Source organism: Uranotaenia lowii, chromosome 1 (assembly GCF_029784155.1).
Source record: "Uranotaenia lowii strain MFRU-FL chromosome 1, ASM2978415v1, whole genome shotgun sequence".
Lineage (NCBI taxonomy): Eukaryota > Metazoa > Arthropoda > Insecta > Diptera > Culicidae > Uranotaenia > Uranotaenia lowii.
In genome coordinates, this window is record NC_073691.1 from 55532868 (window position 1) to 55560584 (window position 27717).

A 27717-nucleotide genomic window follows, 5' to 3' on the forward strand; every position below is an offset into this window, starting at 1 on the left:
CTGTTTTTTGTTTTGCTTCCAACCAGATGCATGCCGGTCGGTTGCAGCGTTGTTTACATCCAATCATCACATCTGATCGGGTCGATTGGTGTTGGTGAAACATTTTTCGTTTGCCCTCAAGGTGTGTGCGTGTCAGGTTGTGCAACTTTTGACAGCGGACGCGCTGCTGTCAAAAAGTGCATTTTCTTCGTGCTGAATCTCTTGTTGGAAATTTTCGCGTTCTTATTGGCATCGGAAATCGGGTCGAAATGTTCGATAAAATTGTTTCGGAAAAGTGATTTGTGAAAATGATTGGAAAACTCCGTAGGACGGAACCGGAAACATCTGATATATTGGGCTGGTTAAGTTGAAATTGATTTATCTTTGCGGATCGAAATTCAAGTGTGTGTGATAAAGGAAGGCAGAAGGAAAAGTTTGTTTTCTTCAAAATAATATCCTTTATAGAGGTTTTCCAGCTAAAATCAATCAAAAGAAAAGATGAAAATCTCTAATCAAAAAAATATCAACAAATTCGTAGGAAAATGATTCTCAAAACAACTCAGAATATATTCGCTTGAGACGATGGAAGAAAATATGCCTAGAATTTAATGAACCCAGACAGACTGTCGCCAAAAAGTAGAGCCAGTTTTTCGTGACACGACGAGACGACGACAGAAAGCAATAAAAAGGAACGGGCAGCAGAAAATTGTAATTGGAACGGGACAACAACCGATTACAGCATGTAATTAGAACCAGGTCCTGTGCAAACGTAGTATATGGTAGCAGAACATGAGTTGTTCCGAGCAGCCGGAGTCAGCTCCGGGTGGCAAGGATTGTTCCAGGTATGATTTCCTGTTCTGTCATAACCCAAATCAAATCGATTGATAAAAGAATCTTCTTTTTAGGGACCCATCGGATGAGATGGAAGAAGAGCTGGAAGGGGCAGTTGGCAACTGCCCTTTGTCATCCCCCCACGAAAGCCATCCAGAACGTCCGGGAGAACTTTTTCTGGGACCGGTGAGAACTGATGACGACGACCATGACGATGAGGATCCGATTGAACTGAAAAATCAGGAACAGGATAATTTTCCTCCCACCCCGTACGAAGAATGTTTAGATCTGAAAGCTTTTGAGATCCTGGCAGAACAGGAGAAGCTGGAATTGGAACGGAATCATGAGCTTCCGGCTGCTAGTGATGGTCAGTTGTTGGAAGCGGCCAGTTTGAATTATATAGGTGAGGCACCTTCCATTCAATATGATATTCTAGATAAGTCATTTTAACCTTTGTTATGATCATAACCATAATGATTGATTTTAAACTATTGCTCTTTCTCTTCTACGTCAAAGATATTCAAAAACTTCCTCTACATATTTCCCTAATGTTGTAAGTTGATGATACTTCACTTTTCTTTAGCAAGAAAAACTACTTAGGAATATTATAACGCAAATTAAAGATTCCAGATTTCAAAATTAGAAAATTTTGTAAATTTGAATTCCTAGGCTTGTGACTTTGGCTTGAGATAGTTCTATCATGGAAATAGCATAGAAAGCATGTGGAGTACAAGGACCCAGCATTCTGTGGAACCTTTAGGCGCAGACACCAGATACCAGATACAGGTTTTGGTGTCTGCGCTTTAGGCGAATTTAAAAAATTCGTTCCGCGTCACGGGCTTTAAAATTTTAAATATGCTTTATTTATTTCATTGTTACTAACTGCATACTTGAACGTGCTATAGGAAATGTCATCGATATCCCTCACACTGAGCGCGTAAACAAGCAGAAAGCCAGAAAAAAAGTTTACACCCAGCAAACATTTATGTAGCTATATTTCTATGATGTTTTGATATACGTTCTATATACATCATAGCATGATCGTATGCAAGTTGAAAAAAATAGCATTAGCTACCAAAGTGGATGCAACATACATACATAAATTTCATTTCTTTCTAAAGCGACAAAAACTACACCAATTGGGCATTATACGACACCTTATTCGTACCTATCGGAAGAATGCAAGAGAGCGAAACATATTGCTCTTATATTCTTCAATTGCTCAATATTGCTCAATTGCCATCTGGATGCGCTGCTGGTTGCAGAGAGAACATGACGTTCATTTTCTCAATTGAAGCCCGCGAGATAGCAAAATCATTTAAAAATGTACAAACATGGGGGACATTCTATCATATCCGATTGAAACTGATTTCTATCATTTCCGATACGACTTCATGTTTGCTGGACAACTGGTAGTGACCTGATGCAGAACTGAGCATAAACAAATGCGTTGTGTCAAGATTTTGTGGCTTTCGGTAGCTCAGAATAAAATATTCATGATTGGGTTAATTATGGGGCAACAGATTGAATAAATAACCCACACTTCCCCATCCATGTGCGTGTACTTACATCAGGATTTCACGAGCCTTTCCGTTCTCTTTCATTCATTCGTTCTTGAATCGTTCTTGAAGTGTAAGCATCCTCAGAATGGACAAACAGATGGTTCCTCTACCATCCTCCAAGAAGGCGTTTAGTCCAACATCCTCGAAGACGGCTTCTCCAACATCCTTCAAAAAGACGGTTCCTCTACTATCCTCGAAGACGGTTCCTCCATCATCCTCGAAGACGGTTCCTCCAACATCCTACAAGAAATCACCGGCATACCTCGGATCCTCGTCAATTGTCGTGATCTTCCGAAATGAATTCAAAATAGCTCTCTACTTTCAATTGGAAGCAGTGAAATCTGCTTAACCAGGGACATTGTAGTTATTTCTCTATCAATTGTCGCTGTTTGTGAGTCTGAGCACAGGTTTTCCACACAGGGATCACGTATTCCAATTAGGGGTTTAAGGGTCTGGAGTTTAAGTGTTAGAACTCGTATGTGACGACCGTTGTACACAATCGCCGTGTCATCTGCGTATTGAGACATTACACCGTTATCAGCGAGAGACGGGACGTCAGAGGTTTAAATATTCTACAATAATGGCCCCAAGATACTACCTTGTGGTACACCAACATCGATGTTAAATGGTTCGAAACTTATACTCTGCGGACTAATCTAGAATGCTCTGTTAAAGAGACAGCTATTTGTGATCTTGATCAAACATCTTGGATAATTCCCGGGGATCCCGGGCTTGAGAATTGGTATGACCTTGGGTAGCTTCCATACTGAGGGGAAGTTTGATGCTAGCTCCAACAGCGATTGAATATTCTAGCTAAAATGGCAAAAGATCCGTGGCTCAGGTGTTTCAGCTCAAGGTTGAAGGTGTTGTCAAAACCGGAGGCCTTCATATTCTTAGATCTTCGGATGAGATCTATAAGCTCTTCTGCAGTTATTTTCGCTTCTTCTGGGACCGAGTTTTGGGTAACATCAACGGCAGCGATCCCTTCAACAACAAGCGATTCGAAAGGACTAATAATAAAGGATGTCCACGATGAAATTTCCACACTATGAAATTGCTCAAACTTTTTAACCATTGCATTGTTTTCTTGCAAGTTTTAAAATCCTGTGATCAAAACTCGCGGAAATGGAGTCGAAAGAACAGCTCGTGCGTGAAAAAATCTTGCGCATTCATCTCGAGAACAAGAATCTCTCGCATCGTTCCATCGCTAAAACGTTGGAAATCGAAAATTTCACGGTGTCGCGAGTGATTAAGCGGTTCGAGGAAAGATTGATCATCGATTGGAAGCCCGGAAGTGAAGGAAAAAGTAATCACAACCGCGCCGTTCGGGATGTGGCTAAGAAGCTGTACCTAAGCCAAAGTTTTGTTCGTACGTTCAAGGTACAAATGCCCCTAATCACGACGAGAAGCAGAACAAATCCGCAAAACCCGTGCTAGGAAGTTGTACCACAGAGAACAGATATACAAGCTCGAACAAAAAATCGTCAAAAAAGTGTGTAAAATTTCAAATGCAATCACCAAAAAAAATCCTTAGAAATTGACTACAAACAGTGCCATCTATTGCGCCGTTCAAAAGTTACAAATCAACTTTAAAGTACCCATTTTTCGAAAAGACGTAATCGTATATGAACTCACAAAAAATGAGTTCAATGTCTCAGTAAAATGGACGGCTTTAATTTATTGCTAAATAAATGAAATCAGAGTTACTTTTAACTGGGAGGAATTTCACTTTCTTTATTTTTGCACTACTATGACAGTTAAGATAACTAACAGCTTTGGTATAAGATTTCTCACTTCTTGAACAGTAATTTATGTTAGAAAATGTCCAGTCAAATACAAGAACATTCTTGACTATCAGTCTCACCCAGCAGTACTGGCCCTTATTCTGCGCCTCGAGTGACGTGACGATAGGAGAGTCACCCAAGTCACTCAATTCCAGCAGTCGGTTTAGGTGAGGAACGTCACTTCGGATGAACTTTGTGAGTTCTTACCCTATTCTCGTAGTCACCGTGGGTGAGAATCGTCGCATTCGGGTGACGATTTTAGGTGACAATTGTCGGTACCTTTTCAGGTGGCGACGAGATAGAAATTCAATGAAAAATTTATGAAACAGGGAATAATTTGGCTCTAAAAGTTCAACAACATTAAAGTTTGACCATTTTAAAAACAATTTTCACGAACAAATCTAGATTCGCTGAACTAATTCGGCAATCGATGAGGATTGTCGGTACCTTTTCAGGTGATGACGAAAAAGAAATTGAACAGTAAATTTATGTACACGGGAATGAAAGGCTCTAAATAGTTAAATGAATGATAAAGAATGATAGTTTTGAATATGTATATTTTTTTTATTTATTGAAATTTTTTGTAAAATGTGAAAATGTGTTTCGGCTTTTTTGACGGAATACCACGACTTTCCTGTGGCGCAGCCTCGAAGATGGCGAATTCATGTTGTAAGTTCTTGTCCAGTTCTAAGATTGCGACCACTTTTCCAAATCTAAAAAATAACAATAAAATCCATTAGTAAAGAATCAGTACGCCACAATCAACTAACTATTCGGATCGATCATTTCCGGCATGCTACGGTGGTAGCCTCGGTTGGGTAAAATATATAAACCGGCACCATTCGGAGCCGTCGGCATCTGATTTTGTTTTTTCGGCAATTACTTACATCCGAACCCAGCTTTGATGAGCGAAATTTCTACTTACGTCGCACAAATCGTCCGTTTATCATCCTCAAGCAGCTTGCTGTGACCGTACAATCCGATGATGGCCATTTTCGAACCGAAATTCTAAACCGTTACACGAAAAACTAATTCGGAAAATCCGAAGCGAAAGCAAAATCAAATCAGCACCAGCTAATTTCTACCATTTTTACAGATGTGTTCATTTGGCCACTCACCTAGAATGAATCTCTGTCACTTTACCCATATCGACTACAGGAATAAGGTGACAAATCTCACGGTGACTCCGAAGTGAGGTGACAATCATCACGTCACGCGCGGCGCAGAATAAGGGCTACTGATTCTAGGCATCTCAAAGCGGGTTACTTTCACATATAACTTTAGCATCCAGCTGTTTTAAACTTTGTATTTCTAACAAATTTGATGGAAAAAGATAATAACTTTTATGATTATTTTTTTTTATGCAACATGATGAACGTATTACGAAACTTCAATAGCGATTTTCTTGAAGCATGCTAAGCAGCTCATACGACCTATAGAAAACTGACTGAAACTTAGTCAGCTTTGTTTTGACAGTTCTCTTTGGTGTGTTTGGAGACATCTGGTGGCCCAACCAAAAATCAAAAATTGGTTCAAAAAGGGTGTTGGGTGTTTTACACAAGTTTCGTGGGCTAGCTTATATGTCTGTTCTCTGTGGTTGTACCTCAACATGCTAACGAAAGTTCAATGCTGCATCATGGACGACGAAACATATGTGAAGGCCGACTTCAAACAGATCCCCGGCAACCTGTTTTTCACGGCCATGGATATGTTCAGCGTTCCAGAGCATGTCCGGGAAGCTGAGTGCACCTTTGGTGACCCAGGACACGATAAACACGCTACTACTCCAAGGACGTGTTGAAGTGGTATGCGGACAATAACGTCAATTTCGTGCCGAAAATGTATTTCATTTGCAGTTCACAACTGCATCTAGAAGATGTCCGTTGTGTTTACTCTTCCTCAATGTGTACGTTTTGATTCCCAACGGACCTTCTTCTACTCTTTCAGTTTGACGCCTTAGCTGCTACTGCTTCTTCATTCTGGCCTGTCTCTGCGACTTTGCATCTGGTGTTCGGCTTATTGAAGTTCCATTACAATCTTCTATGGCCCCGGTCCAACGATATTCTCCGGTTGAGCGAACTTTATCCTGGGCTCCGGATCGACGATCTTCAATGGCTCCGGTCGTTGTAACAAACGGTTCAGCTAAATGAACAAGTTCACTGAAACTCCCTGAACATCGCCTCAGGGTCGTACAAATTTAAGCGAAGGATGATCAAAGAAACACTTTAAATACACCAGTTATAATTTTCTCACTTGTTTATTGTTATAGAGATAGAAATTTGCCACTGAATTCTGAATCCCTCACTGTGGTAGTTCCCAATTGTATGTTTACTCCTACCTTAGCAGGTGACTACGAAGTAGTAGGAGTTCTACACCACGGGCACTAATGGTAACTTCCGATATCGAACGTGGCCTTACGGTACTGTACCTCCTCCAATCGACTAACTTGAGACTAGCCGGGTCGGCATTGTTTATCGCCACATGGAGTTCAACACAGGCTACGGGTGCCGGTTGATCAGCCCGTGCTCAGTGCAACTTCGAATACGGGATCCAGGCTATAGCGTTCCCAGAGGTGAGAGTTCACCTACATTCCAACGTTGACTGGAGGCTGATAAGGCCAAACCTATTGGTAGGATGAAATCTCTTCTTCGTACTTCTGTACCCTTCTACGGGAGCTTCGATACAGTCGTCGTGAGAAAGACCACGGCTTAGGCATCAGCATTGGTATTGATCACCTCAAAGACTTTACAATGGATCTTGGTTCCTGGCTGGGGATTTTTCATGGCTACGGAACTTCCCTGGCACTGATGTATTTTTGTTGTTCGGTGAAATTTTGATTGGTAAGATCTCTTTCGCTTCCGGAGAACTTTGTCACTACAATCGGGATTATTTTCGACAGTCGCTGGCTGTACCTCTAAGGTCATCTAAGGACATATTTCTAATATTTTACACACTACAGTATGCAGTAAAAAGAGGTCTTCAATCACAAACATAACATTCAAAAGTGCAATTAGCTATTGCCTTTAGACCGCCTAACAATATTGTTTACCAATAGATTGTTGCTGGAAAGTCTTGTGACTAAGCCTTAGGAACGAGCGCCCTTGTGAAAATAAAGTTGTAATACCAGCAGATCATCGTTGTATTTTTTCCTTTCAAAATGTTTTTAAACTGTATCTAAAAGTAGCTACTATATGTAGATGAGTATTATTCGGGCTTTTCATCTGTTTATACCCAATTCAACTAGAATACACAATAGATTAGAAATCACTTCAAATGCATGTTTCCACTATTTACAGATGGCGAACCCTCCCCGGCCCGAAACTCCCAAGCTCAAAACCAGCAGCATCAGCAGCAGCCTTCTCCAGCAGCTTGTTGTACGGCAGCAGCAATCTCACCCTCGAGCAACGGCGGAGGCGGCGGCGGCCATCATGGAGATTCCTGCGGCTCGTCCACTTCTTCGGCCCCCTGTTCCGGGGTACGCCGGAAAGCCAAAGTTCCAACCACTTCCCAAGAAGACGAACCGATGGCCATAAATGGAACCAAGAAAAAAGTTCGCCACAATGGATCTCTCAAATCGTCACCCTCGCAACCTACTACGGAGTATTTGAGTGTATGGAATACCACTAGTCCGACATTGACGAGTTCTTTGGATGAACGACAGGAATCGATCATCAGCCCTAGTATTCAAATTCATCGACCCCTGGAACGTTCTTGGCCTCCGAAGAATCATAAAAAGTCTAATTCTTCAATGATTCAGGGAGCGGAGGAATTTTCCTTTGACATCATTGACACTGATGAACCTTCTTATGGAACTAACGCTGAAGGTGAAGGTGAGACAGGAGTCGATTTTACTCCTGGAGAGTTTTTCGGTAAGAATCCTAAACACATCAAACATGACAAGGTTGCACGTATTATTAGGCAACCGTTGGAGGGAATTATTGAAAGTGCTCCCTTGGCGACTCCGGAAACTGATGGCAGTCTGTCGGATAATACTCCTTTGAGATTGAATCGACTGGATCGGAATGCCAATCCAACTGAGATCGAACCGGTGCATGAAGTTCCGGAAACTAATGTCAAACCTGTATCGAAGCCTCCGTTGAAGAAAGCTACTCGTGCTGAATACAGTTTTCCGGAAGAAGATCGACAACAGCCGGGATGCTCCAGTGATCCCGTTATCGTTGTTGATGGGGAATTGAGAGTAATAAAGCCGCATCGACCCTTAACTAGAGCACTGTCCAATGGGAGAACTAGGCAAAACATCAAAAGTCCTTTAACGCTTGGAGAAGCGATGCATGTAGAGCCTCTGAGACCCACACATGTTTTGATACCGATTCAAAACCTTTCACCCAGAGCCAGGAGTCCTCCATCTGGGTCATCAACTAGGTCAGGGTCACCCTTGGAACATTCTCCGGATCGATCATCACCTGTAGCTATCATGCATCCCAAACCGATAAGACCGCAACCCCGTCCACTGACCAGAGTTGGGGTCACCCGGGCTGATCTCATTTGTCCCCCGACACCAACCCATCATGCTCGTAGACTGCGTGTTTCATCTGATGGATTCGGTCCACCGGATCTTCGTCCTCGGAATCTCTTCTCACCGGAGACCGTAGTTTCTCCGGAAATGCGCTACAATGATTTGATAGCAATTACTGGAAGTAGAGTTGATCAACTACGCGTAGCCGAGGGGCGTGAAGACGACATTGAAACAGATGTTTCCATGCGTCATCTAACAAGCACCAGACTTCCTTCGATTCCCGAAAGAGCTCGAGGAGCTCTTGCTGAGCCAGACGAGCCCCTTCCACCTGCTTGGGAAGCTCGGATGGATAGCCATGGACGAATTTTCTACATAGATCATACAACCCGAACTACGTCTTGGCAACGACCTGGCTCGCATACAGGAATGACCGGTCCAGATCAGCACCGGCAACAGCTCGATCGCCGATACCAGTCAATCCGTCGAACGATCTACGATAGAAGAGACCCAACCAGTGGCAGCAGAAGTCCTCCCAGATTCGGCTTCGAACCCATCAATCCTAGACAAGTTGTCACCCAAACGGAGAATCTCACCGTAGATCGCTCAGCTCACCCCGCTCTCCTAATGATCTGCCGTCCAGATTTCTACTCCATGCTTCACACCAACACCGATGCTATTCTCATCTACAACCGCAACTCAGCCCTCAAACATATGGTCTCCAGAGTACGGCGAGACCCCAGCTGCTTCGGCCGCTATCAGCACAATCGCGATCTCGTTGCCCTCGTAAATTGTTTCGCTTCCCCGGAAAAAGATCTCCCAACCGGTTGGGAATCAAAGATGGACCAAAATGGGAAACAGTTCTTCATCGATCACGCCAACCGCCGTACGTCTTTCATGGACCCGCGAGTGCCTACCGACTGTTTGCGGTCCCGGCATCGGCCGCCCTCAGAACAGTTGATCGCTGCTGCCGCCGTCCCTGCCACCGTGCTGCCTCCACCGGTTGATGTTGCTCCGGTTCCGCCACCACGTCCGCCGGCCTTGCCTCGGTTGAGTATTGGATCGCCGGAAATTCCGGTGGCGTATAATGATAAGGTAAGTTATTTAGTGTCTCCTTTTTTAGGTATACTTTAGAACCCGCGGTTCTCAGAGCAATTGCAATTCTTCCGCCTAAGACCGATGACATAGTGCATGTAAACGCGAACGCGAAACACACTGACAGGTTTTTTTGATAAAATTGTCCGGATTGGTCTAGCCCGGATCCGTGCGGGAAAAATTCTGGACACCTTATGCTAGAGCAACCAAACAAATTATTCATATGATTCTCATAGAAAAATGATTGAACGTAATGAATTCAATAGAATATCTCATGAAATTTATGCGTTCTAAAAATCATATCGATTCTACTTGACAGTATAGTTGGTTTATACATTCATTCGTTTATACATTCATACACAATAAATATAGTAGATTCAACAATAATCTTTTGGTTGATTCTGTGCACTTCACTATTAAAAAATGTTTTTCAAAAAATTTGCCTCATAAGTCTAAATTTACACGAGCAAATGGTTGAGAGTTTTGCGTTTCCTTCAACTTCTGAGCATTCTAGATATCCCAGATTTATCCAAGTTTGTCCGAATTTTAAAATCCCAGATAAAAAAAAAGTTTGTCCGAATATTCATTGGAAAATTTGGAACAAGGCTGAATGCCCGGTTTTTATGAAAAATCGCCTGAATTTTGCTCGGATTTTTTTTTTCATATTGTTTGCTAATTTTAGTGAAAAAATAACTCATACAAAGTTTTGAAACGTTGGGATTTTTGGAAGCAAACACTTTGATAATAAATTAAACTTTCAAGTGATTTCCACTCTTCTCTTGTTTCCACTTCTTTCTCTTGTTTTTTTTTGTAGAATAGTGTCTGGATTTTGCTCAGATTTTCCCGGATATTGCCCGACTTTAGCTTAAAAATTGGAAATCAGATGTTCGGGGTTTGTGGGTTTTTTTTCGAACGAAAATGCCCGAGAACGTGCGAGAAACATTCTGGAATGCTTATTTGAAATTATGCATTTTCTTTTAAATTTATTGGAATGACAAATTTTGAAACAATCAAATATCTAAGTAAAGATGTAGGAAATTTCTGTTTTTTTCTGATGACAGGAGACAATGCATTGCATTCACCATGTAGTAGCTTTTTTGTTCGCTTAAATAGAAGAAAATAAGAATATTGTCGTAAAATTTATACATAGGAAGTCATATGATTTGTAATTTTCTTCTATGTTTTTATGTTAAGTAATATCTATCATGATTAATAAAGCAACTAATTTTGGCCCTTTTTTAAATAAAAAAAAAACATTATGTAATGTTTATGAAATCGATTTTAAATTTTTTTTTCACAAAATAACAAACTAGAAACAGATATGTAAACCATAAATAAAGAAACAACAGTTTATTATAAAAACATGTTGGTTTGTTTCATTTTTAAAAATGATTTAAATATAAAAAATAATACAAAATGAAGGCTTCAATTAAGTTTATTTCAAAATTAACTTTTAAATAATCTTAAATTTAAATTTTTTGTTTGTTGAATCATTTATGCAAGTTCCGATTATTGCAGAAAACATCCAAAAAACCCCATTCTTTGCTTAATTTAAGTTTGCGAATCTAGTAAGATAATTTCAATCAAGAAGAAACATTCATTATTTCAGAACTCTAAAGGTCAAATTTGTTAAAAAAATCGACCTGAATGAATAAAAAATTCTCACATCCAACGAGTTTGGCTTTCCTTATCTAATGAAAGTGCAATTTTAATATAAAAAAATATATATAGAAAAAAGAAAAAAATATGCTTCTTGTTATGATGTTTATTTCGGAACGGTTCTACTACAAAACGAACTTTGTTTGTGTTGGTCGCGAGATACCTCTATTTTGAGCCTATAAAACAATCAAAAATTACAAAACCATGGTTATAAAAAAGAATTGCTAATGCGGAAAAAAGTTCTAACACCAAATAACGATGAAAAATACTGACAATATATTAATATTATAGATATTTTCAATCGTCATATATAACAAATATTAATGTATTGATTTTTTTTTTAAATTAATGTTTTGAGAGAAAGTATTTATTAGAATTTGTTTATGTTTTAAGAGATTTGCACAATCAAGGGAAAATCATGAATTCAGAATCAAATTCAAAATCTTTTTAAAAAAAATTTGAATACACAATATAAAGCTACTACAAATATGAAATAAAAATAAAAATTAGAATTTCAAATTCAGCATAAAAACTCTAATTTTGATTTCATAATTAGATGGCAAAAAGGAAACGAGGTTCTGAACCAAAGTAATGATTCTTTTACTCTCTCTTGCACTCAATTTAATATCTTGAAAAAATAGCTATAAAATTCAAATGAAGAACATTATGAAATTCCAAAATCTTTTTCTGAAATTTAGGATCCGATTTACCGCCGAATACCGCCAAAAACTGTTGAGTTAAGTATTCGGCCGAATAGGCCGAATATCTACTACAGACTTGTAAAATTTTTCAAATGACTTTGGATAATTTAGAAAATATTGAAAAGTAGTGTTGAAAAGCAGCGCAATCATTAAAAACTTATGGTAGCAAAACATCTAAGGTGTATCCGCGTATCTTTCACTACAGGAGAATGCTGACAAGTATCGCTTTATTCTTTAATTTTAGTTTATTCCACATTTTCTGGATTCAGGCTTGCTCATAAATCCAGCGAAGATTCCAGATCAGTGAAATCTGTCCGGGATGTCCAGATGTTGTTTAAAATGTCCCGAATTTTGTCAGATTATTTGCTAAATCACATAAAAAACTCAAATTTCTTCAAACTTTTAGATTTGGTGTTCAATTATGATTTTTCAAAAATTTCAAAATAAAAATAAATTTTACCCTTTTAAATATTTTTTTTTTCTAATTCAATATCAAAGAAACAAATTCAAATAGCTTGGCACCTGTTTCGACATTTTTATCCCCGATTTTACAGGAACGCAATCTCTTCGGGGATAAACACCCTAGAAGCGACTAGTCATCTGATTTCTTTTCAGTTATTTGTGACATTTTAAAAATCAGAAAGACCCCTGCTTAAGAATATCTTGTAATTCATCATCCGATATTATCATCCGGTTGAAAATAATCGACTTAAAAACATGAGGGGCCCTCATATGGAAGAAATTGAAAGCATTGAAATAATCCCTTAATTTTTTTTTTTCATTAAAAGCTCAATAGAATAATCGACCGAATATTCGGCCGAATATTCGTTTGGCCGAATAGTTGAAAAGGTCAATATTCGGTATTCGGCCGTTCGCCGAATACCACTATTCGGTAAATCTCTACATATTATGCATTACCGTGCACCGACGTCTCACTTGTTGACTGTTGTTCGAGTTCGGTCAAAAACTGATAACTTACTAACTAACTGATGAAATAACATGCCTACATGAAAAACAAAAAAATGATTTTTAGAATTTATTATTCTTAATTTATTCAACGATACTAATCATAAGAAAGTTTGCTTCAAAGAGGTGGATTTCCGGAAAAAACGATACAGCTTCTGCCTAGATATTCTTGAGATTGAACACCTTGAATAGAAAAAATCTACACTTAATAGAAAGCTGAAAAGATAACATAATCACTTAAACATGAAAATAATCTGTTTTTTTGAAAACAATAGTCTTGAATTTCGGTAATCAAAATTTTTTATTTGCTATTTCAGGAATACAAATAAATTACTCTCAGTTCGGTGACATAACGTAAAATTAGTATATTTCCTTGATAACAAAAATTTCTAAATTATATTCATGAAACAAAATATCTTTAAATCACTCCTGTTAAAATAGTTTCTGATAATTGAATTCCGACAATTTATATTCATAACCCAATAATTTGAAAGTTCTTTGAAACTAACGAAATTAGAACATAGATCGTTACGAAATTTGTTACATTACAACTTCGTGGAATTAATGAAGTTAGTTGTCTGTAATATGATTTTTAGTTCTGTAACGTAATTGTTGGGCATTGAACTTACTCGTTGTCATTCCGAATCTACGTTGTTTGTGTAAATGAGGATTTCAACAAATTGAGGACTAGGTATAACTAGATATCTAGTTATTTCACTTGCCGCTACTGAGCTACTTTAAAAGGCGTAACTCAAATATTCTGAATTTAAAAATTGAACATAACTCTTCAGAATTAAGCACAAAAATTTCAGTAAATCCAAATTGGTGCGATTTGGTCCAATCGTCTCTGAGATATAGGATGCCAAATTTTGGTGTTTTCCTGCTTATATTTTTCCGCGATCTTTAATGTGATAATATTACCTCACCGCCACCCTTAGCCCTTCCAACGCCCCTCAAAATTCAAAAGATGAGCTCACTGCCCCCTTAAAAACTCTTAACGCCGAACAGGGGGTGGTAGGAACCATTTTAAAAACCACTGCTCTAAATTAACGCAAATGTTTAAATGAAAAGGTTTAGTTACAATCAAATTAGTAAAACAATTTGGACTGACGAATTCGACGAATAAATCAGCTGGATGATTCTTCGAACTGATGCAGGTGCTCAGCATCCTGAAACATACGCATCATTGTACTGAGTGGTTCATTGTAGCCATACGATGTTCGGTGGATTTGATGTGAAAGCAACGAATTAGATCTCAGAGTTCTCGACGGTGCACTGAGGTTTATCATCCTTAAAAGATTTGGCGATTGAACTTCTCCATTTATAATCTTAACAACGAAAGAAGCCTGTTGAGTCTTTCGGCGACATTCGAGTGTTTCGAGACCCAAAAGCTGACACCGATCTGAATATGCTGGAAGATCTTTGGGATGACGCCAAGGCAGGTGTCGCAAGGCGAATCTGACAAACCGCTTCTGTACACGTTCAATCCTCAAGATCCAACTTTGTTGGACTACAGCAGCATGCGCAGTTATAGATCTGACGAGGGCGCAGTACAGTGATTTCAAGCACAAAGGATCTTTGAATTCACGTGACACTTTGGTGATGAGGCCGAGCTGACGATTCGCTTTGTTGATAACTGAAGAGCGTTGACTGTTGAAAGTAAGCTGCGCATCGAGGATCACGCCAAGATCATTCACTTCAAAGACCCTTTTCAAAAATTGGCTGCCGATACTATAGTCATAAGGGATCGGTGTTTTATTCCGATGAAAAGTAATCACAGAGCATTTTGAAACACTGACTGTAAGTTTGTTCTGTCTAGACCTGTCTAGAAGTGGTTCAGCAGAGATTGGAGGCGAATGCAATCAGCAGTACATTCCACTGGCAGAAATATTTTAAGGTCATCAGTGTAACCAATTTCCGTTCCGTCTTCTAGACTTGTAATGAAATCGTTAAAAAATAGTGCAAATAATAATGGCCCCAAATTACTCCCTTGAGGGACGCCAGATCGATTGGTAAAAGGATATGAAATGCTAGTGCCGTACTTGATCCTTATGCAGCGCTCGGTAAGAAAGGATTTCAGCCAAGCAATCGTGTTGTCATGAATGCCAAGCTTGGCAAGCTTAGCGAGCAAAATCATATGATCAATCGCGTCAAAAGCGGCTTTGATATCTGTATACACCGCATCGACTTGTTTTTTATTTTCCAACTGATTGAGGCAAACCGACGTGTATTCTATGGAGTTAGTACTCACCGATCTACCAGGCATGAAGCCATGCTGTTCAGGTGCGATGTACTGCGATGAAGCGTGTAAAAGGGCTTGACCAACAATTATTTCAAAGAGCTTAGACCCTGCAGACAAACTGGTAATACCACGATATTGCTTAACGTCTCGACGATCGCAATTTTTGTACACCGGAAACATAAACGAATTTTTCCATTTGTCTGGAAATTTTCTTTTCTGGAATGATCTGTTTTAGATTTTAGCCAGAGGCAAGGAAAGAGCTTCGATGCAGCGACGATAGATAACAGCTGGAATCCCATCAGGTCCAGGAGCAAATGAGCTTTTAAGTTTTTTCGCAGAGCGCTCAATAAGATCTTGATCAATTTCAAAAGTATTCAAGTCGAAAACATCGACAGGTACAGGATTGATGGCTTCACTGCACTCTCTTTCGGATGGAACGGTGTTCAGAAAAACTGACTTGAAATGCTCTGCAAATAAGTTGGAACAGGTATCTGGGGAGTTACCGACAGCATCATTGGTACAGTACCAGGTACAGATCAAGTTGCAGAACGATTCTGTCATAGCATCAACTGATGAGTCTCCGAAAACTGCATCCTAGTCAACACTGTTCAAGTATTGAAAGAGCAATGAAAAGTCCGTTTTCCGGAAATTTAAAGGCCTATTCCTAGGTTCGGAGGTGTTTCGAGAACCGTAATTGGTAGACATAGCAGCAGGTAAATCGAAGACGATAGGTGGGTGATGTATGTCTATCGGTACGAGCACATCGGGAGCATTTCTAGTTACAATTAGTTCCTCACTTGAGCCAGAAACAAGATCCAGTATCCGTCCGAGATGATTGCTGATAGCGTTGAATTGATTCAGATTGAGCGAATTCATTCCATCGATCAATGAGGCGGCGGAAGCACTGATAGGTGTAACATTCAAGAGTTTCGCACCTGCATCACTCGCCTCCCACAACAAACGAGGTTGGTTATAATCGCCACATACCAAGACGGACTCCTCAGCAGAAGCACGGGTGCACAACTCGCGTACGGTGGCCACATGGGACTCCAAAATGTGCATACAATTACTTTTGTCAGGAGGTACATATATGGCACAGAAAATATTTTTTTTCCCGTTGATGTTCGCTGCAACACAGACTTGTTCTAAATCATATCCGCTATCAGTGGTGACAAAGCTGCTCACGTGGTGTTGTTTAACAACAATCAAAACTCCACCAAAGCATTTTTTTAAAACTATTTCGCGAGCTGCGGCCGCATCGAAACACTGAGTATCTATTGCCGAATAGTTGGGCAGTATTGATCGAATCAGTCAAGCCAGTTTCGGTCAAAATGATGACATCGTAGCTGCAATCGATAGTTGCCAGATAGAAGTCCTCTGTTTTAGTGCGTAGGCCCCGAACGTTTTGGTAATAGCACCAAGCTGCCTCGTTGGGTTGAGTAGACGGAGTCCTGTTCGATGCAAGGCTAGAAGGCAAAAATGCATCACTGGGTGAAGTGCTCGGAACAGACGAATACTTGCCGTAACTTGGCAATTGGAAGCCTCCCCCTGAACCACCTGACCGATCAACGGGAGGACTTGTAACAGGAACAGTCGGTCGTTGGTGGCCAGAGCAAAGAGCTTCCGAATTGACATGAGTAATGATGCGTCCCGAAGTCCAATTGCAATTTATCGGAACACCCTCGGTAGCCGGGTTTTCGTCGGCAGTAGGCTGCAGCAGTAAGTTGCCATCAACATGTATTGATTCATCGTCACGGGCAAAACTGAGTGCATTCGACGCATACGATGCGTGGCTGGAAAGTTGAGATGCATGACGGAAGGGAAATCTTAAAACAGACGAATACTCGCCATTGCATGGCAATTGGAAGCCTCCCCCTGAACCACCTGACCGATAAACGGGACGACTTTGGACAGGAACAGTCGGTCGTTGGTGGCCAGAGAAGAGAACTTCCGAATTGGAATGAGTAATGGTGTGTCCCGATGTCCAATTGAGATTCGCCGAGATAGAGTTGGTATCCAAAATATCATCAGCAGCATACTCCTGCACCAAGTTTGTATCAAAATGATTTTGCTCATCATAGCGGGAAGAATGAAACCAATCAAACCAATAATTCGAGGCGGGGCTAGAAGGCAGGAATGTATGACTGGGAGAAAAGTCCAAAGTAAAAGAATACTTGCCGTTGCATGGCAATTGGAAGCCTCCCCCTGAACCACCTGACCGATAAACGGGACGACTTGTAACAGGAACGATCGGCCTTAGGTGGTCAGAGAAGAGAACTTCCGAATTGGCATGAGTGGTGCGTCCCGGTGTCCAATAGATATTTGCTGGCGGTTGATTACAGTTGAGGACCACGAAACTGCTTCGAGTTGTAGTCCACAAATTCCCGGAAATATAATCCCTTAGGCCAAGAATTAGGATTCAATGCTTTCTGTTTCAAATCCAGAGAAATGCCGACTTTGAATGATATGAACCGGTAAGAGCTAATATCACTTCCTCTTGAGACCAATTTGACGACATTAACATCCTCCGCGGTGTATGATAAAAGGAAATTTAACAAGGATTTTGTCGAAAAATTAAGATTTTCAATTATTTAGAAGCATTTTACACAATATATTCTTAAAACTAAATTTATAAACATTGCATTGATTGAACGTGATGAAACGCTAAACTGAACCACATTCTTACTGTAACTTTAGGGTTATTTTGTATTGTCTTATGTCCGCTCTGATAAAATTATGCTTATTTTGAAGAAAAAGGCGCATTCAACTTTTTGTGTTGTGTTGCTTATTTTGAGAAAAAAAGACGTATTGGAATGATTTTTCTTATTGAACCATAGAATTTACATTGAGGATAAAGTTTGATTTTTTCCAGTGTATGTCAGTAAACTTTGTAAAAGCATTCCATGAAAAAAAAAAAAGCGGGACATGTCCCGCTTTTGCGGGACGGATGGCAACCCTCCCATATCAGAGCATGGCGGAAACAAAGATTTAGCTAAAGTTGGCTAACGCACCATGTCCTCTTCGGACGACGTTACTTGGCATATTTTCAAAAATCAGGGAAATTCAATGGCTTATCAGGTTGTCCGGCCTCGATAAACCAGAAAAATCCTGAAATACCAGGCACTTTTATATCTCTGCTTCCAAGGAAGCATGTTAAAAATGTGTCGTTTTGAATTTGACAAACTTTTGATCGTAACACCCTTTATTCAACCCTGAATTAAACAATGAATTTTCATAAATTTTGAAAAATCTGTGGCGTTTAGCTTGTTATTGTAAATCATTCTCATTTGAAATTGTTTTATGCGAGTGCTGTTTCAGAACAAATTTAAATTTATCTTGAATTATATATTTAAATTTATCTTGAACTATATATTTTACTTATAAATTTTTTCCCTCATATCAGGTCGTTGCATTCCTGCGGCAACCGAATATTCTGGAGATTCTTCGGGAACGACACGGTGCCGCAGCCTGTTCCCGGAACCTACGGGAAAAAATCAACTCCATTCGGGTGGAAGGAACCGCGGCACTAGATCGACTCAGCCACGACCTGCAGCTGACGATCCTGTTAAGGTAAGTTTTCTTTAAAAATTTTTAATTTTTAAATATTTTAAATGGGTGATAGAATACAAAACACAATTAGTGAATGTTCGTTGAAGTGTGCGGTTTATCTATTCGTTCGTGTAAATATCAAAATGGGAAGTTGAACAAAAATTTAAACAGGGAAGCAGCACCCGGCGATGAACTTAAACAAGGACGTTCTAATCCGCGAACTAGAACGGACGATCCTTCTCTCAACCGAGGCTATGGTTCGCTGGATTTGGTTAGTGTGTTTTATAGTTCTGTTTTGCTTTGTTGGAATGAAAACGATGTTTAAGTTTGATTTTGCTAAAATTATTTCATTGTTGTGTTTAATTTAAACAAAAACAAATCTAAAGTTCGCAGTATGGAGCGACCTTCACGGATTGCTGAAATTAGTTCATATAAGTTCGCGTAAATAAGATCCTCGCAAAAATTATGGCACTCAACGAATTGGCATTTGCAAATGGCTGGCAACGGAGCAAATCCACCACACGAGATTGTTGGTTTCCACATGTTGTTCGCTTCCTTTCTGTTCTGATTTTACGATGCCCAGGGTATAAATGTAGATGAAAAAATATAAACAAACCCCCAACTAAATGCGAAACCATCTCGTTACATTCACATTGAAGTGCATCCTGTTTGCTGAATGAACTTCTTCGTTCGTGTGTTTTGGTCGACCTTTCAAGAGGATATGTCAGCGAAGCGTACCAATCGGAATGGTGATGAGCTCCAAGTGAATACGGATTTATCCCTTCGATTGAGGCATTAATTTTTATTAGGTTGGTTTTGTTTTTAAAATTATTTTGATTTTTTTTTTTTTAAATTCAGTAGTGTTCAGTGGAAGATCCGAATGACCGCACCGTTCAAATGATTGGCCTTAGGTTCAAATTTCGATTGGGGTTTGTCCAAAATAATAACAACTAAACACACACTGCCAAATTTTTGGTTGGTTGCACCCGATGTCACATTCAATGGACAGTGAGGGTGTTTTTCGAGGATTGTCGAATAAAGTTTATCTTGCTGTTTGTTGTTTTCTCGAGAGTTGGCGATTTGTTTTTCCCTTAACGCTTCTTTCACTTCAAGATGTTTTTTAAAAACACACTTCTCAAGATTTGTGTCATGGGGGAATTCAATTAATTAGAAGCATATCCGAAATTTAGTAATTAAGTTTAAAAAAAATAGTTAACAACATTTAAAATTTGAAAAATCAACAAATTATAGATGAATGAATTCTATTTTGTCCAACAATCGTACACTTTCAAAATCATTTATGATATTTGGACAATCACACGAATCAATTGGGGTCGATGTTACTGATTCTGCATATAATGTTACTTCCGAAAGGTTTAATGGTTCCAATGCCTTGAGGTCCTCGTCCATTTCTGTTTGATCATCTAAAAGGCATACTCAAAATTTCTTCATCCGTAAACGCTTTGCTATTTACCATATCTATCCTCGATGTCATGTGTCAAAATTGTACCATCGTTATTTTTTTCAATCAACAAATTAGCCATGGCAACTTCATCTTCGTGAACAAGTTTTTCTTCGAAAATCACTCAATTTTTTTCCACGATCTTGGAATTATTATATGTTGTAGGTACTTCATCCCAAGCAACGTATATCCAAAAGAATGCGTCCTCCAACAAAATGTTCTTCAAGCTATGACCTTTATCGGTTTCACAAGCCATGATATTTGACGATGTTTTAGTTAACAGATCTGTACCTGTTGTGATAGGGCGGCAAATGAAAAAGCGTTGCACTGGTACTGATAGCGGACTATATTTATAGTTTTGTAGTGCTTCAATTTTACGGAATAAATGATAGGTTATTACAAACATGGTTCAAAATGGTTTTATAGGTTAGAACTTACAAATTAGTGACCCTAGCTATTCCGGCCCTAATACAACTCAGTTCAACCTCGTATCGAGAGCAAAGAGTCCTGTGGACAATATTCTGGGTAATTTGTGGCGTTATACAAGAAAATTATTAATCATTACCGATTTGCTACTTTTAGCGCTCTGTTCAACAGAGATGGTCAATCGAATATCAGCGTTTTGCCTGATACTAAAGAAAAAAAGTTAATCACAAGCCACATCAAACTATATGTATACCTACATGATCCTACGCTTATGATACGAACAAACAATATTTGGCAAAACGGAACACTTTAAACTTTTAGTTTAATTTTGATTTCCTGCTTCTACGCAGTACGCAACTCGATACAAAATGGCTTACAGAAGTGAAAATTTTCCTCGTGCGGTCACTTTTGACGGCAACGATGACGTTTAGTTTTCGCTGTTATTTCTCAGCGACTTTTGGACAACCGCGGACTGGCACGATGGCCAGTTTCCAACAGTACCTATAACGTTCTGATTCATAGTGATCAAATCTTCATCATTCATATGATGTTCAAAGTAATTATCTAGTAACATTTTAGGTTTTTTAAGGAAAACTATAAGCAAAAACTTGAATGTTCTGTTTGTGTATTTTTTTTACAAATCTTTAAAAAAAATGTTTTAGACCCCCGATCGATTTTTTTCCTGAATAACACACTAGGATAGGGGAGAGTCTCCTCAAGTACACCGTGAGAGTGGCTTCAAACTTCGTAATAGAGATGTAGGGGAAAGTCGGGTAAAACGGACACTTTCAATATTTCGAGAATTACAATGTTTGGCGCTAATCTAACGATGGGAATATGTTCGCCTGAGTGTATCAACACTTTCGAGACCCTCAAAACAAACAAAAGCTTTGAGAATCCATTATTTGATGTAATTTTCTCTCCTCATAAAATAGTTCAAAACTCGCAAAATTTTTGAAAATGTCAACCGTTTTCAAAGGAAGCGTGTTTATTAGGCTTCTTTTTAACCATATGGAAGAAAATCAGCGAGTTTCGGTCAAAGGGCTTGAACATCAATCGTTTGGAAAAAAAGTTGCTAAGGCGGGTAAGACGGACACCTCAAGGTCGGGTAAAACGGACACATAAGTTTCTCCAGGTATTTTAAATTTTTCATCGGTTTGATCCTCCATATGCCTTCAGACGACCTTGGAAAGAGCAATTGCCGGTCGAAAAGCACTCAACATCTCAAACAGGCCATAAAAACTGTAAAAACAGGATCTCCGGTGAAGAAAGCGCCTATAAAATACGGAATTCCGAAACCACACTGTTTCGCTTCTGGACTCGGACCAGTTGGTTCCATTTAGGTTTAAAAACGCTTTCTTATACTTAACTCACAAAAATATCTACATTTACAGCAATTTTTGCGGCAAAATGTACCATTTCTGAACAGTGTCCGTTTTACCCGACCATTTTTGAGAAGTGTAATTTGCAAGCATTTTTTAGATGGCTAAAAAACAGTCTTGATGAAGGAAATTTAATAATTCCAGTGGTTAATGCGATAGTAAACCAACTAAACTGCCCATCTGCACGAAAACTGCGATGAAAATAGCAATATCTGGTTTTCTATTGCGATTCTACCTTAGGGTGTCCGTCTTACCCGACTTACCGAATATAGACCCTTTGAACTGTTCGGCCAAACGATATTCGGTCTAATATTCTGTCGAGTTTTTTAAAAATTACATAAGTGATTATTTCAGTTATTCTATTTCATCCACCTCAATGTCTCTCATGTTGTTGAGTCGATTATTTTCAAACAGATGATTTATTACAATATCTTTTTTAAGTAGAGGTCTTTCTGATAGTTAAAATGTTTAGGGCGTTTACCACCAAAGAGATTGGGTTCCTGTAAAATCTGGGACAAAACATGTCGGAAAAGGTGCCAGTCAATTTGAAATCGTTTATTTGGTATCGAAATAGATAAAAGTCAAATTTCAGCAAGATATTTTCAAAACTACTGTTAAAAAGAACGATTATCTTAAACCTTAAGCATACCATGCTTTTACCGCACGGTCGGGCAGTTTAAAACAAATTTTGAATAAATTTGTGAAAAATATCTTAACGGAATCTAGGCTAATGCATACAAGAGGACAGTGAAAAAATATAACTTGAAACTTATAGTTTTCATAGAATCAAAGAAGCAGTGTAAAATCTCTATCTATCTAAGGGTTAAACAAAAATTTATGTTCATTTTGAAGCTCTTGAACGTTCTTTCAAACAGAAAAATAGGATTGAAAGTTACCTTTTTTGTCGACTGGTTTCGAGCTCGATGTTGCCCATCTATAGGACGATGTCCGACTACTGGTCAAACGAAGAAATTACTGGCAGGATAGTGTACTACGAGTGTCGTATTATTCGTCGAAAGATGGTTTCTTTATGAAATTTTCCTTTTGGTGAAGGTAAAAAGCGGCGACATAATTGGTGGGTTATCTTCATTCATTAGCGGTTTTTCGTGTCTAGTAATAAGTCGAGTGTTAATTGTGTGGTTAGGTTGGCACAAATCCGCTAAAAATACTCGAATTCTTAATTAGATTTATGGGCAAGCCTGGAAATCATGGAAATCTGGAATAACGGTAATCAAAGAATTAACACTGTCTACAGTGAAAGACACACCTGAGCCTAAGATGTTCTACTTAAACCAGAAGTTTCTGATAATTGTGTAGCTTTTTCAATACTACTTTTGGATGTTTTAATATTGTCATAATCACTTGAAAAATTTGACAATCATGCCATTGAATAAATTTTTACAAGAAATATTCGGCCTATTCGACCAAACACTTAGCTCAACTATTCGGTAAGCCGAATATTCGACCTAACGGTTTTTGGGCGGCCGCCCGTATATTCGGTACATCTTTACTTCGTAGGAACCATTCCCGACCTCAAAAACTTCTCCACGGTCGTTTTCACGTAATAGGGTAACGGACTAATTTTGGACCACCTTGTCTAGCTCTCTCATAATGCAACTAATAATGAAAAAAAAGTGCATTACATGAGGTGCCCGAGCTTCAAAAATATTTGCTAAAAAATTTCATGATTATGGTGGTCCAAAATTGGTCCTTTGGTCTAGAATAAGTCCGTTACCCTGCTTATAACATTGTTGGTTTTTACCCCTGGAATTATGCATCATCGTTAACTTTTATTCAATAAAGTATAAGCATGGCATAACTAATGTCTCCACGTGGAGTTCAGTCTAACAGGTTTTTCATGTTGCATTTAAACTCTCTTGTTGGGCGCGTATTTTTTTCGAAATCTAGTAGCTCACATAGCATGCCTCGCCTAGAGAAAAAAATTCCGCATAATGTTTTCTATATCAGCACATTTTGAATAATTTATTTATTTAGATGATTTCGACAGTTTTTCATCAATTATGCTTCTGAAATGAATTGTTAAGTAAGCGACAACTTACAATGGTAACCCTTATGATATCTTATCAAATTTTAATTATGTACCGTGACTGCGGGCAATTCCGTGCAGCACATAATTCCGTGCATTTTCCTGAAAAAATGTTTTTTTCTATGCGAAAAATTATTTATATCCAACATAATTTTATGCTATCGTGTAGACATTGAACTTACGCACAATGCTGTCAAATGCCTACAGCATTTTATGCTTTACACAGCCCAAGATAAAATAGCAACGCCAGCAATCTTCGGTTGAAACGTCACTTTCTGGTGTTGCAAAGCGTTAATGCAAAGTTGAGTCCACAATACTTTGTTTACTATATTTTTCTTCGGGGTCATTCACTAATTATGAAAGTTTTTAATATGGAGGGGCTGGGGTTTAACCAGATTTATTACCAGGTTTATTATAGCTTGAAAGTCACCGCATTTATTTAATCAACACAAACTGTAGATAAATAACAAAGTTCAGAGTGCACGGAATTAGGTGCAAAAGTGCATGGAATTAAAAACATGCAAGAGAGAGAGAGAGTGCACGGAATTATGTGCACGAAACACATTTTTCAGATGCATTTTTCCAAACTTTTTTCGTGTATTTCATCAACTACGATATTTATTCCTTAAAGTACATAAAAAATCCTAACTAATGTGGGGTTGTAACCATTTGAATCATGCATTTGAATTTTTTACACAGCCTTGAAAAACCAAAATCACTTAGGTGCAGGAAATACCCGCAGTCACTATAGAAAAAAAAATTTCATCAGAATTGAAGAGTTTCAATACAAAATCAGGCAGCCTAGAAAGATAGGATTTTAACCAAGATTGCATAACAATAGTGAAAAGTGTTTCCTGATCATATCATTTTTACCCAATCCACACAAAAAATTGTTTTGATAGGATGCAGAGGTGTCCTCGGTCCTAAAGCATGAATTATTATTCTTTCAATCCTTTTTCTCTATTTTCCTCCTTTCCATTGACTACTAGGACGTGGCCGGCGCCGTTATTGATGTGTAAAAAGAGAGCATCAGTTTTGTTCATTGTGAATCTGCTGTCAATCCCAGATACCATTCATTTGACCTCTGGACAAAATTGATGACCTCGGTCAATCACGGAGTAGCAACCATTGGCGATGTGGAATTCGTTCTACTGAGCCACGCCTGCGATCATGGAATTTGAAATGCGTTCGTTTTATTACCGATAAAAAAATACGTTTAGAGGATGACGAAGTTTATAAAGAACTTTCGATTTAGAATATTTTCATGTTGCATTTCAAGTTTAATGATTTAAGGTGGATAACAGTAGTCAATCTAAGCTAAGCTAATTATGTTTCTGAAATGAATTGAGCCACATAACTAACTTAACGAAAATGCTTCTTATCTTCACAAAGAACATGCACATTAGACCGCTGCAAGTTTTGTATGGAAATTTCAAATTCTTTAATTTTTACCCCATAACTTTTTTTGGTTGTTTTTGCTGCTGGTTGTAGCAATTGAAAAATTTGGAAGGGATCCATCCAGTCCTGAATAAGCGCGAATTTTGTTTGGAAATTTGTATGGAAAAACAAAATGTTTCATTCAAAAATATTCCTTTATTCTTGCAGTACAATTCATAACGAAGCACACACCTAACTTGTACCCCAGGAAAGGTATTCGATGTTATGCAAAATTTTTGTTTCCAAAATTAATTTTTCTAATTTTAGCGTTTTGATAGCTTATTTAAAAGCTGTGTAACCGAAGCAAGCGAATAAAAATTCTAAAAATGGATTCAGATTTTTTATGCTGAAATTGATTCAACATAAAAAATCTTTTTAAAAGCTTAGCTGCTTGTCATCCTATCAAAAAATGAAGCTTAAGAATATTCAAAACCAAAAATCAAAGACCAACTTCATTTCAAGCTTATTTGCTTTTCTTTTGAATTTGAAAATTCTGAATTACAAAATTGAAACGCTAATTCAGGAATCAACCAAATCATCCTAAATTTTATACTGATGCTTGCTGATCCAAAATGTACCGGAAAAATATATGGGAGCAAGAAGTCATTTTTGCTGCGATCTAATGCACATACTAAATTTGTCAAAACTTTGAAGATATTACAGACATAACTAGCCTTTTATATATTATAGATAGAAAGATAGATACTTTCATCAAAAGAAAATTGAAAATAATATCAATGAAAATATTAATTAAAAAAAAATAGCACACAAGTTCTCGATTGCGACATTAGATGTTTGATTTTTTTTTGCTTACATAATTGATTTCCCAATTCAAACTTTTAATTTTGATAGTAAATCCGAAATATGATTAGGATTGAAGATGTTAGCCTCACAGAAACTCGTTTTTTGAATCAAAAAAAATTATTCCGAAATTCACAATTAATATCAAAATCAAATTTAGCACCCTGAACTCTTTCTTGATCCTGTTAGGATAACCTTGATATTATTTCTAATCTCACATTTTGAATTTCAAATTGAGGCTCCAAGCAATAGATAAGTGCATCAATTTAGGACTAGTTTGCCAAACAATTATCCAATTTTCAACTAATATCTGGAAAAATTTAGGAAACTTTTTCGTTTTAAAAAATACCCAAAAAATGTGGGAATATTAAGCACTACGGCAACTTTTGCACGTTTTCTCGAAATTAGTCATATAGCATGAACAATCAATAATGCTTCAGCATATTAATTTTGATTTTGTGTTCTAGTATAAAGTAAGGGTTCTAGCTGCAAAATTGATTATGTTTATATGCGTTAAATTTATGATTGATTTGCGTTAAATTATTATGAATCAATAATTTGGATTTACTTTGTTCTAAAACAAATTCCCTAGTGTGGACTAGATTCAAAACTTGAACCTTCGATTTTGTAATTATGAGATGGAATTCTACTCAGTCTTGTTTTGGAACTTGCAAGTTTCTGAGCAATGTTTGCTGATTAAGATTTTACGTGAATTTGCCAAGGAATTTACTATTGCCTTGAAATTATATTGAAGACAATTTTACTCTCTTAAGGTGAGGCTGTAACGGTTCTCGAAGTTTGCTGATCAAAAGATTGATTAGCTGCCTCCACTTAGCGCCAAACGAGCACGCGACAATCGTGCTCGTATGTGAAGCAGCAATTTCCGTTCGTGCCCGGCTAGACTCCTCAAGGCGAGTCCTTCAAAAAAAATCAACCCGAACCAATCGCTATCCGAGACCCATTTACACCCGAGTTAACCCGAAAATCTGTCCAAACAGGGATACAAAACCTACAACGCGAAACAAGCAATAATCAATCTTTTCTCTCAAAGTACGACAACCAGCTGAAAATTCAGATTTCACAATTTGTATTTATGGTTTTTAATCCTAGGCCTCGAATCTGAACAACTATAGTTTGGGATCCCACCTGTTCCCCAAATTGTTCGTTGTATAACATACCTGGATATAATTCATATTTTTCATGTAGAGAGCAGTCGTACGGAGGCCTTGCAGTGTACGTTAAAAAAAATTTAAACTGTAGAGTTACAAAAAATTTATGTCTTGAAGGTTTCCACTGCATTGGCATTGAAATAAAAATAAA

General features: G+C 38.3%; 1 protein-coding gene across 1 annotated transcript in view; it reads left to right on the top strand.

The window, feature by feature from the left end:
- Positions 1–206: 206 nt before the first annotated feature.
- The window catches only part of LOC129754342 (E3 ubiquitin-protein ligase HECW2), a 165848-nt gene continuing 138337 nt past the window's right edge, over positions 207–27717 (top strand). The window contains exons 1-4 of the mRNA XM_055750337.1: positions 207–821; positions 885–1213; positions 7453–9725; positions 18697–18863. Coding sequence (XP_055606312.1) covers positions 769–821; positions 885–1213; positions 7453–9725; positions 18697–18863 — 2822 coding nt within the window. The 5' untranslated portion in view covers positions 207–768. The remainder of the gene's footprint in view (positions 822–884; positions 1214–7452; positions 9726–18696; positions 18864–27717) is intronic.